Source organism: Spodoptera frugiperda, chromosome 25, assembly GCF_023101765.2.
Source record: "Spodoptera frugiperda isolate SF20-4 chromosome 25, AGI-APGP_CSIRO_Sfru_2.0, whole genome shotgun sequence".
Lineage (NCBI taxonomy): Eukaryota > Metazoa > Arthropoda > Insecta > Lepidoptera > Noctuidae > Spodoptera > Spodoptera frugiperda.
Window position 1 is genome coordinate 12,341,246 of NC_064236.1, and position 12,686 is coordinate 12,353,931.

At 36.7% G+C, this 12,686-nt stretch overlaps 1 protein-coding gene across 4 annotated transcripts in view; it reads right to left on the reverse strand.

The window, feature by feature from the left end:
• Positions 1 to 12,686, reverse strand: part of LOC118263101 (homeobox protein araucan) — a 94,017-nt gene that overhangs the window by 32,303 nt on the left and 49,028 nt on the right. For 3 of the 4 annotated variants that reach the window (XM_035574895.2, XM_035574908.2, XM_035574901.2), the window contains exon 2: positions 1,562 to 1,930. In XM_035574895.2, coding sequence (XP_035430788.1) covers positions 1,562 to 1,930 — 369 coding nt within the window. Of the gene's footprint in view, positions 1 to 1,561; positions 1,931 to 10,731; positions 10,871 to 12,686 lie in introns of those variants that run through there. The other variant, XM_035574916.2, reaches the window with a different exon arrangement.

Here is a 12,686-nt window from a genome sequence, read left to right on the forward strand (position 1 = left end):
TCAAATAACATTGTTTTATTCGTAGAATTATTCGTAAAAACAGTCAATTTTTATACGTTAAATAAAATTAACCTAAAAGTTTTAGTATGGATGATGGAAGTGTCAAAAATTCAAAATTAATCTTTTGATAAATATCTGGCGTTGGGAAAATCAGCCCTGAATAATTTACTTTTAATTACGATTTACATACCTATTAAAAATCATTTGAATCGGGATGGATGATATATTTTTTATTTTAGACAATTTTCTGCCAAAATTGAGATCAAAAGGCACATCTAATATCTTAGTCACCATAAAATCACTATGTCTTCAAAAACGTGTATGTGAATAGCCATGACGAAAAACATTCAAAACATATTAAAATAATGGCATAATCTTGGCAAGCGTCACTCATATCTTTAGCGACAACTTCCGTTATGAATATTTCAGCGGTTCACGATTAAGACCTTTAAACTTCCTCTCGAAAAATGAAAAAGAATGGATGATTCGTTCAATAGGATTTTGTGGGCTTAGCGGATTTCACATGTCTTTTACGGGAATTGTAGCGATCGGTAGAATCTGTTAATATTCTCTTTATATAGAATTTCAAAGTTTACTAACGTAAAATAAACATAGTAGTATATACAAATTAATGCCTGATGTTGTGCTAATACTGAAAGCTTTAGAATGCTAAGCCAGTTTGAAACGTGTGGTAGCTTGAGTGTATTCGATTGTTTGGTGACTGGTACCTTATAAGGGTTCGCTGCCGCATAAAACGACCGGCCATTTGTCCCCTTGGCTCAGACAAGGTGTTAACCGAGAAGCAGTTCCAACCATTCTTCGTTTGACCACAAATTGGATATACATTGCAATTTATGAAAAACGCTTTTGCCAACTGGCATAATTTCATGTGTCAGAAGGTAAACATAAAAACCGAAACTTGTCATTTCAAACAACGTAAAAGTAACTTTCAGAAGTGAACTGAGTGTAATTAGTATAATAATAGCTGTAATTTTTTAAATTTATTTTTGAGTTTAAATATTAATGTTTCGTGACAGGGCAGAGGCGGCGGCAGGGACTGCGAGGTGTCGGTGGTTTTCTGGCTCAGTGCGCTCGGACCGGTTCGCCGGTGGCTCGCACGCCACGCCAGAAAAGCCAAACACGTTGTATCGCAGTCGAGAGCGATAAACCTTGCTTCGTATACGGGCAAACGGCAAACGACCTATTCGTACCAATTTGCAGTCTGTTCATTCTGTTTTAGGAGGTTCAACAGCTTGACTTGGCTAATGGCGACTATGAAATAAACTGTATCATAATAATTAGTGATTTATTCAATTGTGATGTTTCCAGTTTGACAACGGACAGAGCCTTACTTCTCAATTAGCTAAGATAAACATCGACAGCAATTTGCTCGCTGATAAAATAACATTAAATATTGAATCTTAATACTTGTTCTTCGTGACATGACTTAAGATTCAATTATGATCAGCCTGGAATATCAAGAGCTCGGCCTGTCGTATTAATTTTCTCATTAATGGTGTCGATGGTGATGTTTTAGGTATTAGAATATTAAAATACATACCAGCGGTGAGTAGAATGCTGAGCTGTCGACACCAATGCTGGGATAAGGATTTTGATCAGTCGATGGATATGGTGTTCCATAAACACCGACCGCGGCACTTGATAGGCGGGGGTAGGAAGTAAGGGCGAGTCTTGCTCCGTCGTATTGGCAGGAGCAGACTGTCTGTCCAGAGACCGGGTCTGTGATGATGGGGCGCGGGGTGTCGCAGCAGGACGCGGCCGGGGTGCTGGCATGGCTGCCGGCGCCTGGCGACAGTGCGCCGCCAGCTACGGCCGAGCCACCCGGCGACAGTGGTGGCGCCGAACTCGAACCCCCGTCCGGCGAGGTAGCCGCGCCGCCGGTGCCCGCCCCGCTGCTGCCCACGAGCAACTGCAACAGAATTCCTTTTATCAGACTGTTGACAATTAGACAATCTTTACACGACATAAGTATTTATTAGATATTGGTAAAGTTCAATATGGCAAGTTGATTATATATCTTAATATTGAACCTATAGTTCTACTAAAACCATAATAATATAAGTTTCAAAGGTCAAACGAGTGATGTAGGTAGCTGGAATTTTTGATCTCAGAATAAACAACTACTACAAGCTAATCAACAGTTAAAAGATCGTTACTCGGTCGATTTGAGAGCACACTTTACAAGTGGAGCGCTTTCTTATGCGTTTATTTTTAAACGAATGCAAATTAATTCCATTTCTAGGGCAGAGCGGTAAGATAATATCAGGGGCATCCGCTTAATCTAAGCATCTCTGTGACGAGCCCATCGTCCCGTCCGACTGAAGATACTCTCGAATTACTTCGTGGAAATAATTAGTAAACATATTATGAAGACTCGAGCTAACGCTCCGTTGATCAAAGTAACGACGTGATCGGCACAATTTGTTAATCGTAACGTCTTGTTTAACTCATCGTAATTTTGTGTTGATGTTATGATTTGAAGTCTCATTCACTTCCTCTAATCTCATTTCGATTTATTACCTTAGCGATGATTATGTATAATTTTTAGATCGATGATGTAGTTATGTATGTAACATCAACTGTTCAAGCACCCTTGTAATAACTACTTATATCTATTTGCTGCTTAGACAAAACTTATCACATAAAATTAAATGATTAAGTTAACTTACTTATACATATACTCATCTCTAATAAACAATATCAAATAGCATTTAATTAGGATTAACGCGTATGGGTTCGCTGTAAGGGGTGATCCTGTGCTAGTGAGCACGCTGATTTGTTGCTAAGTAAAGAATTCCCTAGTTTCAAGCCATTGGGTGTTTTATAGGTACCCAACAGTTCAAAAACGATACATCGTAAAACATAGTAAAATATTTTAATTTATTTGCGTAAATATCCACAAATTAGACATGTTTCCTGAATAAAATATGATGTCAGACGGCAGTTGTCACCACCCAGCTATAATGACTTCATTAGAACTTCAACCATTCGGAACACTAAACGTACGCATATGCAAGCGCTGTGTACACTTATATAAAGAGCAAACATGACGTAGGCCCATTGAATAGAGATGAAAGAGTGGGTTCAGACAAGGCTCTTCAGTCTTCTTGATATAACAAATATGAATTTCTTTATTTAATCAATACAAGTGTAGTTTAGGCGGTGAAAGACTAAAGGGAACGGAGACGTAAACAGATTTGGTCAAACATTGGGGCCGGGTTGACTTAGAAATAATAGCATAAGATACTGTGCACACATTGGACCCCACTTCAGCTATGACGCTCCGTTTGAGTGTACCAACTTGTTTTCTTTAAACAGAGCGAGGTCTTCAAAGAGACAAGTCTTGTTCCTTTGTTGGCCTTCAATTTTACATGGGAATTGTGGCTTGCAAGCTGAAAGCTCTCTGACTCACGTTTGTAACTGTTAAATGTTTAAAAGTTTGTTTAAATAATGATATGGATTGATATAGACGTCCAATGCCTGATAATGTATATGATATAGGGAACTTAAAACGTGAACGTAATACTATAAAATGAAATGTGAAGATTTATTAGTAAATTATAAGAAGTTATCTACGGGTGTCAGTATTATTTTATCTGGTAGCGGAAGCTATTTCATTACGCGATCCAAAATATTTAAAGTATTTAGGGAATCCAAAAATGTTTCCATAATGTTAAAAAAATGACATAAAAGTGGCTTCCTCGCAGTTGTTGTATACATGTAAAGTCGGAATAAGTAGTTGTTGGGGCGAACACGTCGCGATTAATCTGAGCTACAATTACAAAGAGCCAACCGCTTATTGGACCGCCATATTTGTATAAACAGCGCTATCACTGCTTGCGTGCATACGTGTAATTAGTAATAGTCGAAGATAACACACGTACACACTATGTCATTATGGATAACGACGATATTTAGGTATGAAATTGTGATTTCGATATCAATCGCACGCCGCTCGATAATCACGGCGCACAGTACCTACCACGCTTGCCTGTGGACGATATTAACATATATGTGGCACATTAAATAAGCTGTCCGTATATTTATACATACTATTATATTGTTGTCAGTACTATAAATTACAAAGCTATTAGTCATGCACCTTTCGGTGTGTAATACGCCGCCGCCGTCTCTATGTGACAGTGTTTGAATGTGTTTTCACAATGTAAATATTATGATTTTTTTATGTTACCTACATGTGCTTTTACCGCTACATAGAAAAACTATTTTCGCGTTATTAACATGTAAGTCACGCAATGTTTCATTTATTTGATGTCAATATTTAACATTGTTGTGTGTCAATATGTTAAAACAAAGTAGGAAAAACATAATGGATTTTGTAACAACAACTTAATGCAACAACAATTAAAATGTTTCACTGTCTATACAATGTTATACGAATTCAATAAAAAACTACCAATAAATTAGATACTCGTTAAGAAATGTAACGAGCATTTATAAGATAATAAACCGTGAGGGCAGAAGCAATAATGGGGCTTCCTGCCCGTCCGGAGGGTTGATCAAATCAAATATAAGCAATATTATGTCACTATGTACAAAGGGGGCAAAATCCCGCCAACGCTTGACTGCTTTGGTCAACAAAACTTCCAATAAAAACTACTTGGACGGAGAACGATCTCAGCGAGACAGAACAAACAAGCTTTCAAATATAAATACTCCTACGATTGCAGTTACCCTTAAATTAAATAAAAAAGCTTCAGTAATTTAGTCCAATCTGTCAAATGAAGAGTGTTGAGCAAAGAGAGGGTTTTGGATTAATGTTTTATGTGGGCGATATCAGATGTTTTCAAGAGGGGGGTGAAAGTAACGTAGCCAGTTGTTAATATGGCCCGGCTTGACATCGGTTATCTTATACACTTTACACTAGTTACATGCTGAAAAACAATTAAGGGGATTTATAACCGAAGTGCTGTTATGATACACGTAATGGCATTGCCTATTAGTGTTTTGATTATTATTTTTACAACTTATTGATATTTTATTTTATTTAAAGAAAAATATGTCAACTATGATATTTGTGACATTACTTATTCATTTGTGTTATTTTAGCTAAAGGTGTTTCGGTATTTAATCATTGTGTTATAATAAAACTGTGACTAATTCAATGCAAATTTTTCTTTCGATTAGCAACGTCGTTACAAAATTTTCCTGAATAAAATACATTTTGAAACCAAAAAAGTAAGTCCTTAATTAACAAATTTAAAATAAAACTACAATTATTTTCATTTAGAGTTTATTGTTTTTTTTATATGATATATTAAACTAAATAAGATTTACAAATATAGTTAATTTTATAAACGATATTTCGACATGAAAATAAAACTAAAAGAAAGTATTTTCTCAATTGAAAGTTATGATTTACTTGAATATCAATTATCATTAACGACTATTTGAGTAACGACTGTTTAAGAAAATTTAAAACATCAATATAACATTGATAATATATATATTTTTGTTTGATAAGTAATTTGTTTCGTAGTAATCGATTTTAAGAAAATCGTCACACAACTTGGACATCCCTTTTTGGTTACTTCGTGATCTTCGTGCTTATTCGACAATACTCGGTACTCGATTATATGTCTCTGTCACACGTTAGCATTGGCGTCGTGTTAGTGTCACTATCCTTGTCTTAAGTACAGTACAGTACATGCATCACTAATTCAATACTGAGATCTGAGACATACAAACTAGTCTAAAGCCCCCATTGCAAGCTCGTCAAGCATCGCGTGCCTGTCAGAAAGTTCCAGAATTAAACGTTAAGAATTTTTATAAGCCTAATAAGCATTGAATTTCTTAGGGCCCATATCTTATATTAACATAAAACAGGTTAGCTATTCTAGCATTTGAAGTTCGTGATTGGAATTTAATGCGCGCTAAACTTATATAATATAGTGACTTGTACATGCGGTGGAGCGCAGGTACTTACGCTAATGTTGTTAAAAATTATTGATTTTCCGGATTAATAAGAGTTTATTGTTCAAATTTTCTTTATCGTCATTTGAAACGCTAGAAAGAATATAGCGCTTGTCGTCTTTTAATGATATTTCTTATTGATTTTCGTCTTCGCCTTGGTTATTGAATCTATTCACGCAAATGGCGTAAGAATTTTAATATTTCTTAATAAAACATTCGTTTAAATGGGTGACTAAATATAAATTTTATCTTACCCCGTCATGTCATGTATTTAAATAGTATCGGATAAAATTTTAATTTTATCCACGTTTTGTAAGGTTAAGTAGGTATATAGAGGCGTTGCAATAATAAGATTAAGGATTTTATGTATTATTTACTATTAAGTATTTGTCTATAGTACTTGTAATAAAATTAAGAGAAGATAGCTTTGTGGTGTGAACATCACAGCAGAGATAGAAATAAAAATTGATGTTTATAAGATAAGAAGACAGACAGAAGACATTAAGACGTTTGAAAAAGGTACGAAGTGAACTGAAACGTAATTGTTTCTCTTGGACACTTTATGAGAAGGATAATAGCCAAGACACATTTTTTTACCGTATTCTAATGTGGCTAATCAGAAAGGTAAAGAGCGACCAAATAAAATATTCTAACAAAAATCAATAAGAAAATTTAGTTTATCATAGCAAAAACTGATATGGGGAATTGAAAAAGAAGACATTTTGTATAGCTTCAAAGTAACGGGTGATTTTTTAAGTGGTTAGGATTTGATTTTCAAAAAAAAACACAAAAATAATGAAAAAATTGATGAAATCTTTATTGGAATCGATAGAACGATCAATATAATTTAATGTTTAATGATGATTTCATCCAAATGCTGGCGGCGGCATCGGTTTAGATGGCCCATTCGCAAGGCCCAACGACAATGGCCGAAACGTTACTGTAAATGGCGCGCGCTACCGTGTGATGATTGGCGATTTTTTTTTTTTGCTTAAAATGCATGAATTGGACATGCCTGACATGTGGTTTCAACAAGACGGTGCCACATGCCACACGACACGCGCAACAATGGCCCAATTGAGAGTCGCCTTCGGTAAACAGTTTGGGCCCGTCAATTGGCCGCCTAGATCGTGTGATCTAACGCCTTTGGACTATTTCTTGTGGGGCCATGTTAACACTCATGTCGATTGACGCACTGGGAGCCAATATTGATGCATTTATTCGTGATGTACCGGCTGGTATGTCGAAGAGAGTGTGTCTTGCATAACATAATCTATGCATTACACTTTATTTTATCCCTACAAACTACCAAACAAAAGCGTATAAATTAAACGCGACGATAGAAAACTTATTGCAAATTATTCATAAACAGATTGATCCTCTATTTAGATTGTCCGTGATTTTCGCAACACTTGGCCCCAAGTAGAACAGTCGCTATGATTAGAACACATTGATAAAATTAAGTTTATACCCAAATATAATTGGAACGAGGCGTGGTCTCATTTTGTATGCCCCTCGTTGTGTACTTCAAACTAGAGATGGAGGTTCAAGCTGGATGCGTAAGTGTATACTGATATACATAGGTGATGGGAAGCTTTCAGTCTCCCGTCAATATTTGATGAGATTCGGACGAGGGCGGATTCGACAGTGTCCGTGCCGACCGCTTGTCCTTCATACCGATTCGTTGTCGGGCTTCATACATATTGATGATGGTTAGAGATGATAATTTGGGGCCAGTGTACAGGAACTCCCCTTACCGATACCATTTTTCTGCAGTTTTATTATCAAAATGTATCAATTGCGACTGATTGTTTTGGTAATGTCTGTCACATTGATGTTGATTTTGTGATTGTAAATACACTGTAGTAAACTAATAGAAATTAATGCACACATATTAATAGTATTCATACTAAGAGTTAATTAATCAATAACAATATTTTTGTCCTTCTGTAAATGACTACTTACTTTCAATACTTGTACCGATACCTGCATATATAGGTATATTTTAGCCATACCATTTTGCCTATCAGTAAATAAGTCGTTTAAGTGTCATCCTACTAATATTATAAATGCGAAAGTTTGTATATATGTTTGTTACTCCTTCTCGTTAAACCTGCTGAAAAGATAGAGATAGAATTTACATCAGGGGTAGATTATGGTCTGGACTAACATAGGCCACCTTTTTATTTCATGTGAAGAAATTGGTGAGAAATAAATAAAACATTTTCTTTGATTAGGATTAGAATTTTAAGTTTACTTCTTTTGTAAAAGAAGAAAAGGTTTAAGTTCCTGTCTCATTCAAGCCATCAAAAGCAAGGAAAATATTGAAAACATAATGTTATTGTGTACTTAGTACAAAAAAAATCATTGTTTGTACGATGTTTACTGAAAACATCTCCAAGATTTCCATAATATTTGATTCTTGAATACTAACAGCCGATAATAAAAGCAATCTACTTCATTTTCAAATTACTTTAATTGAAAATCATTAGCTACCTGTGTGGACCGAACATTTGAATACTTATAAAGCATGGTTCACACGGAATGCCCGCTATAAACTCGCCCAACCGTCGCTAAAGTCAAAGTAATGTGTTTATTTTAAAAGCACAGTTGAAAGGCATAAAGATGATCTCATAATTTCCATTACATTAGCGAAGGCATTATCTCGTCCCGAAGGTCCGTCTCTCGTTCCAATTTCGCCCCGACCAACGGGATATGTTAAAGAGGACATTATAATAATTAGATTGTTATCAGATGTTATTATATGAATTTTCCAAAATTATAAGAGTGAACGACGAAGATAAGTCGACGATATCGTGACGACGGTAGGAATAGATTACGGAATAGCCGGCGGGCAGCGCAGCGGCGCGTAATCGGACGCACTAAATTTTGGTCCTTTAGAAAAACACGCCATACAGCAAATCGATAACCGATCATTATAATGATTGGGCTGTAAACGCCACTCTTGTTTCTTTTGAGACGCTTGACGAACGGGAGTCGTATTTTAATTTGAAAGAGGGCGTGAGAGGGGTATTCGCGGGATGTGCGGGCGCAAACTCCATGCGTGCTTACTTCACCTGACCACTTGCAAGGTCGAATCATTAAGCTACAAATTTTCTCAATTTATAATAGTGGCATACCTATTCCTGTAAAAATTCTTTCTCCTCTTTCTAAGTCTCTGAACTAAAAATCAAATTGTCTCACTCGACACCTTCCATTTAGAACATCCCGCTGCTATCTAACGCGTAAGCTCAGTAGCATCTTTTACGACCATAATGTTCCGAAACATATTTTTTCTGAATGGTCAGTCATAATGGCCCTTAAGCGCTATTTAAATATCACAGTAATGGGTAGAGACATCACAAAACATCCACGCATCGAGACGGAACACAAAAGGGGTCGTCTCCTTCGCCGCCAGCTTTCAATTGACGCCACTATTATGCGTATCATAAACATAAATCTTCCAGCGCCATTCCTTGAAAATATTATGTGGCGCTTTGCAGCGCTGCGGTGGAAAAATTGTCTCACACTGTGCGTCCTTATACCAAGTACAGTCGAGCACAAAGTTCACTTTCTTTTCAAAATAAAGTTAGGCCCTCAAATCCATGTCTTATTTCACTAGTGTAACACAACAAGCTGGGCACACTCTAAAAGTAATAGTTTCACAGAAATGTCCCTCTATTTTAAGGCACAAACACCTTTCTACATCACGATAATGTGTCGTCGAGAGTACATTACACTGCACTGACATAATATTATTATGTAGCAGAGCTCGGTGCGCTGTGCAGAGCATAGCGTCGTATAATGTGTCTACATTGTAATATACAATATGTCATGTGGGTATTAATGTCTAGTGTCACACAGGCGTCGGAATGTCGAGCGAAGTCGGAATATGAGCCTTCGCGAAAACAACGATATGACTAGGGCGCGATAAAACGGCTCGATTCTTGTAGTAAAATTGAAATGAGGTGTGTGCGTGACGCACGTTGTCACGAAAAACGGGTTCGCGGCGTGCGTGGCTATCGGAACACGACGAAATGACGCGTCGGCTGTGACACACGCGCGGACGTGTGCGCGCCGCCATTAGAGATGCACCGGCCGCACCTTGGGGCCTACAGATCGCACCGGCGATAAATATCAATCGCGCTCGCGACAACAATTAATGGTTATTTAACGCGCTTCCATTCAATTATCGTCAAGCGGATTGCGCCGATAATTCCGATGGCCAAATTCCCAGTAGTTAATACTCGGCGGGTACTTCATTTATGGCTCTTGCCATGCGAGCAATGGACTCGCCACATGTTCAATCGGCGTCCATTGGGCATTAATTCTGCAACGTTCGAAGCCGACAGAGCGTAAAAGTATGTTAATGTTACTTTACAACTTAAAGTAACGGATAAAAATGTCATCTGCTAGGTAGGTATTTCGTTTAATTGCCCATCGACCTGATGAAATTACGATAACCCTACGATTAATAGCCAAATAGTAGAACAGCCTAGGTAATTTGTTACAAAAATAAATAATAACATTGGGTCTGTTATTATTAGATATTTTATAGCCAGCAGCAATTACTGAATAAAAATAATTTTGCACAAATTAACCTTTATGATGTTGGCAAGCCGGTGGGCTTAAAACGCACCTAGCATAAATTATTTAGGTAGATACATTTTTCCGATGGAAAAATAAATTAAAATTTTTTTAGGTACAGGCTCAGAAATTACAACTTTAGAATTTAAGTAAAATGTAAGAAAGGACTTATAAAAGTAAACAACTCACACGGATGTGGAGACGCGGGTGTTCGTTGTGCGCACTGTACATCGCTAACAAATCGAATGGAAACGCGTCGAGTAATTATTCCCGACAAAACACAATCTAAGCGTATGCGAAAGGGCAATCGGCCGCGACGCCGCAATTTGAGATTCGTGTTCCATCTTAAATTATCGACAAGTTTAATAACAAGCGTAAAGGCAATAGCAATAATCGCTGCAAATTAATTACCAGCTTAGAGCGAGCGCGAAGAAAAACAGTAAAAGTAATGACGCGTTGCTGAAACACGCCAGTGGCTGGCGGCCAGTATGGGGTGCAATAGGCTAAAATTTATACACGGCGTAGGTGCGGCGGCCGGCGGCTGTTTGGAGTTTCGCTTATAAATAACATTTAGCGGGTGGGGCGAGAGGCGCGGATTATGAGGTCGGAGGACTCAATTAAACTGTGCTACCGGACCCGGCTTTTATTGTGGACTTTTGCAATGACCTCCCACCGGATTTCCAAATAAATGGATCCACTTTACGCACGACGTTGGCGTTCGCACAAAATTCCGGTGAATTAATGATTATGATTTCACCACAAGCGGCCCGACTGTGACCCTACTGGATAGATATTATGCTATTACGCGATGCATCGTGCGACTGAGGTCACTCTCAGCATTTAGTAAAATAGTGACCTACTTGAATGAAGACTATCTTACATACAACTATTACCTACGTAATGTGATACTAGAGAATGAATAAGAAGTGAAAGGCGGTACTTTGAAATGTTATTTCAGTTAGTTAGGGGTATTCAAGGGTAAAAACCATTGTTTTACAAACTCGCTATAATTTATCACCCGTATCATGATTAATTGCCAGCATATGAAGACGAATGTAAACAAGGACTGTCTTAAACAATTAGCAATTTGCTCCATCTGTGTTTAAAGTATAAATAGTAAAAAATATGTAGCACATGTAGTATATTCCATGTACGAGGTGTGCAGTAATTACACATAAATAATTCAATACCGCATTCATTGTTGGGGGAAAAAGTGTAGAGCTATTTTGCGTAGATATATGGGACAAAATGCTTATTAAGAGAACTACAGAAATGGGAATTTGCTTGCATGATTAATATAATAGATACTTCTTATGCGAGACATGCGAGACAAAACAATCACCTACGATACACACCCTATTTGTTGAGCTCGTGCATTAATGGCAAAGTATACTTAGCATGTAATGTTCAGAACCTGTGTACACATACAAATATTATGTTCAGGAGATCTACAGAGCTAAACTATAATTATGATAAAATATATATTACATTTAGACTTACAATAAAAAACCATTAAGGTTCATCAAAAGGAATTCAATATTTACTAATCGATGCACACATTGATAATAATCAAATTTGGATACAAGAAAGAAGCAAAGGTTATCTGCACTAGATAATTCAAACAAAAATTCAGCAGGTTTCATAACATAAAATACCTCTGAACGTAATTCTGTGTTCTTTCTGCCAAAAGTACATGTAACTTAAGTTACAGAAAACCACAATAATTGCTATATTTTGAAACAGATTAAAAAACCACATTTTTTAATAAATAACGAAGTGTTATGCAGTTAAAAATATTTATAAATCTTTTTCAGAGAAATCTTTATTCGCACATTTTGTTTCCACGCGGTATCTGTCATATATTCGTGTGATTGATAAAATGGTGTCCTTGCTATCAGTTGACGTCTAAAATACTCTCAAATTCTATTCAGTCACTCAGTTTGCCAACACTAGAGACGGATTAAATGAATAAAACGTACCTATATTTTAGGGCAAATGTTTTGTTGACACGTATTCGGTCGTAACTTCTTCAATACTGTGTAATTTTTATTTTAACACCTAATATTTTAGTACGATTTTCCCTTGACGGCCTATTACATTTCCTTAATAACCATTAAACAATGTTACAATAATGAAATGTTAGT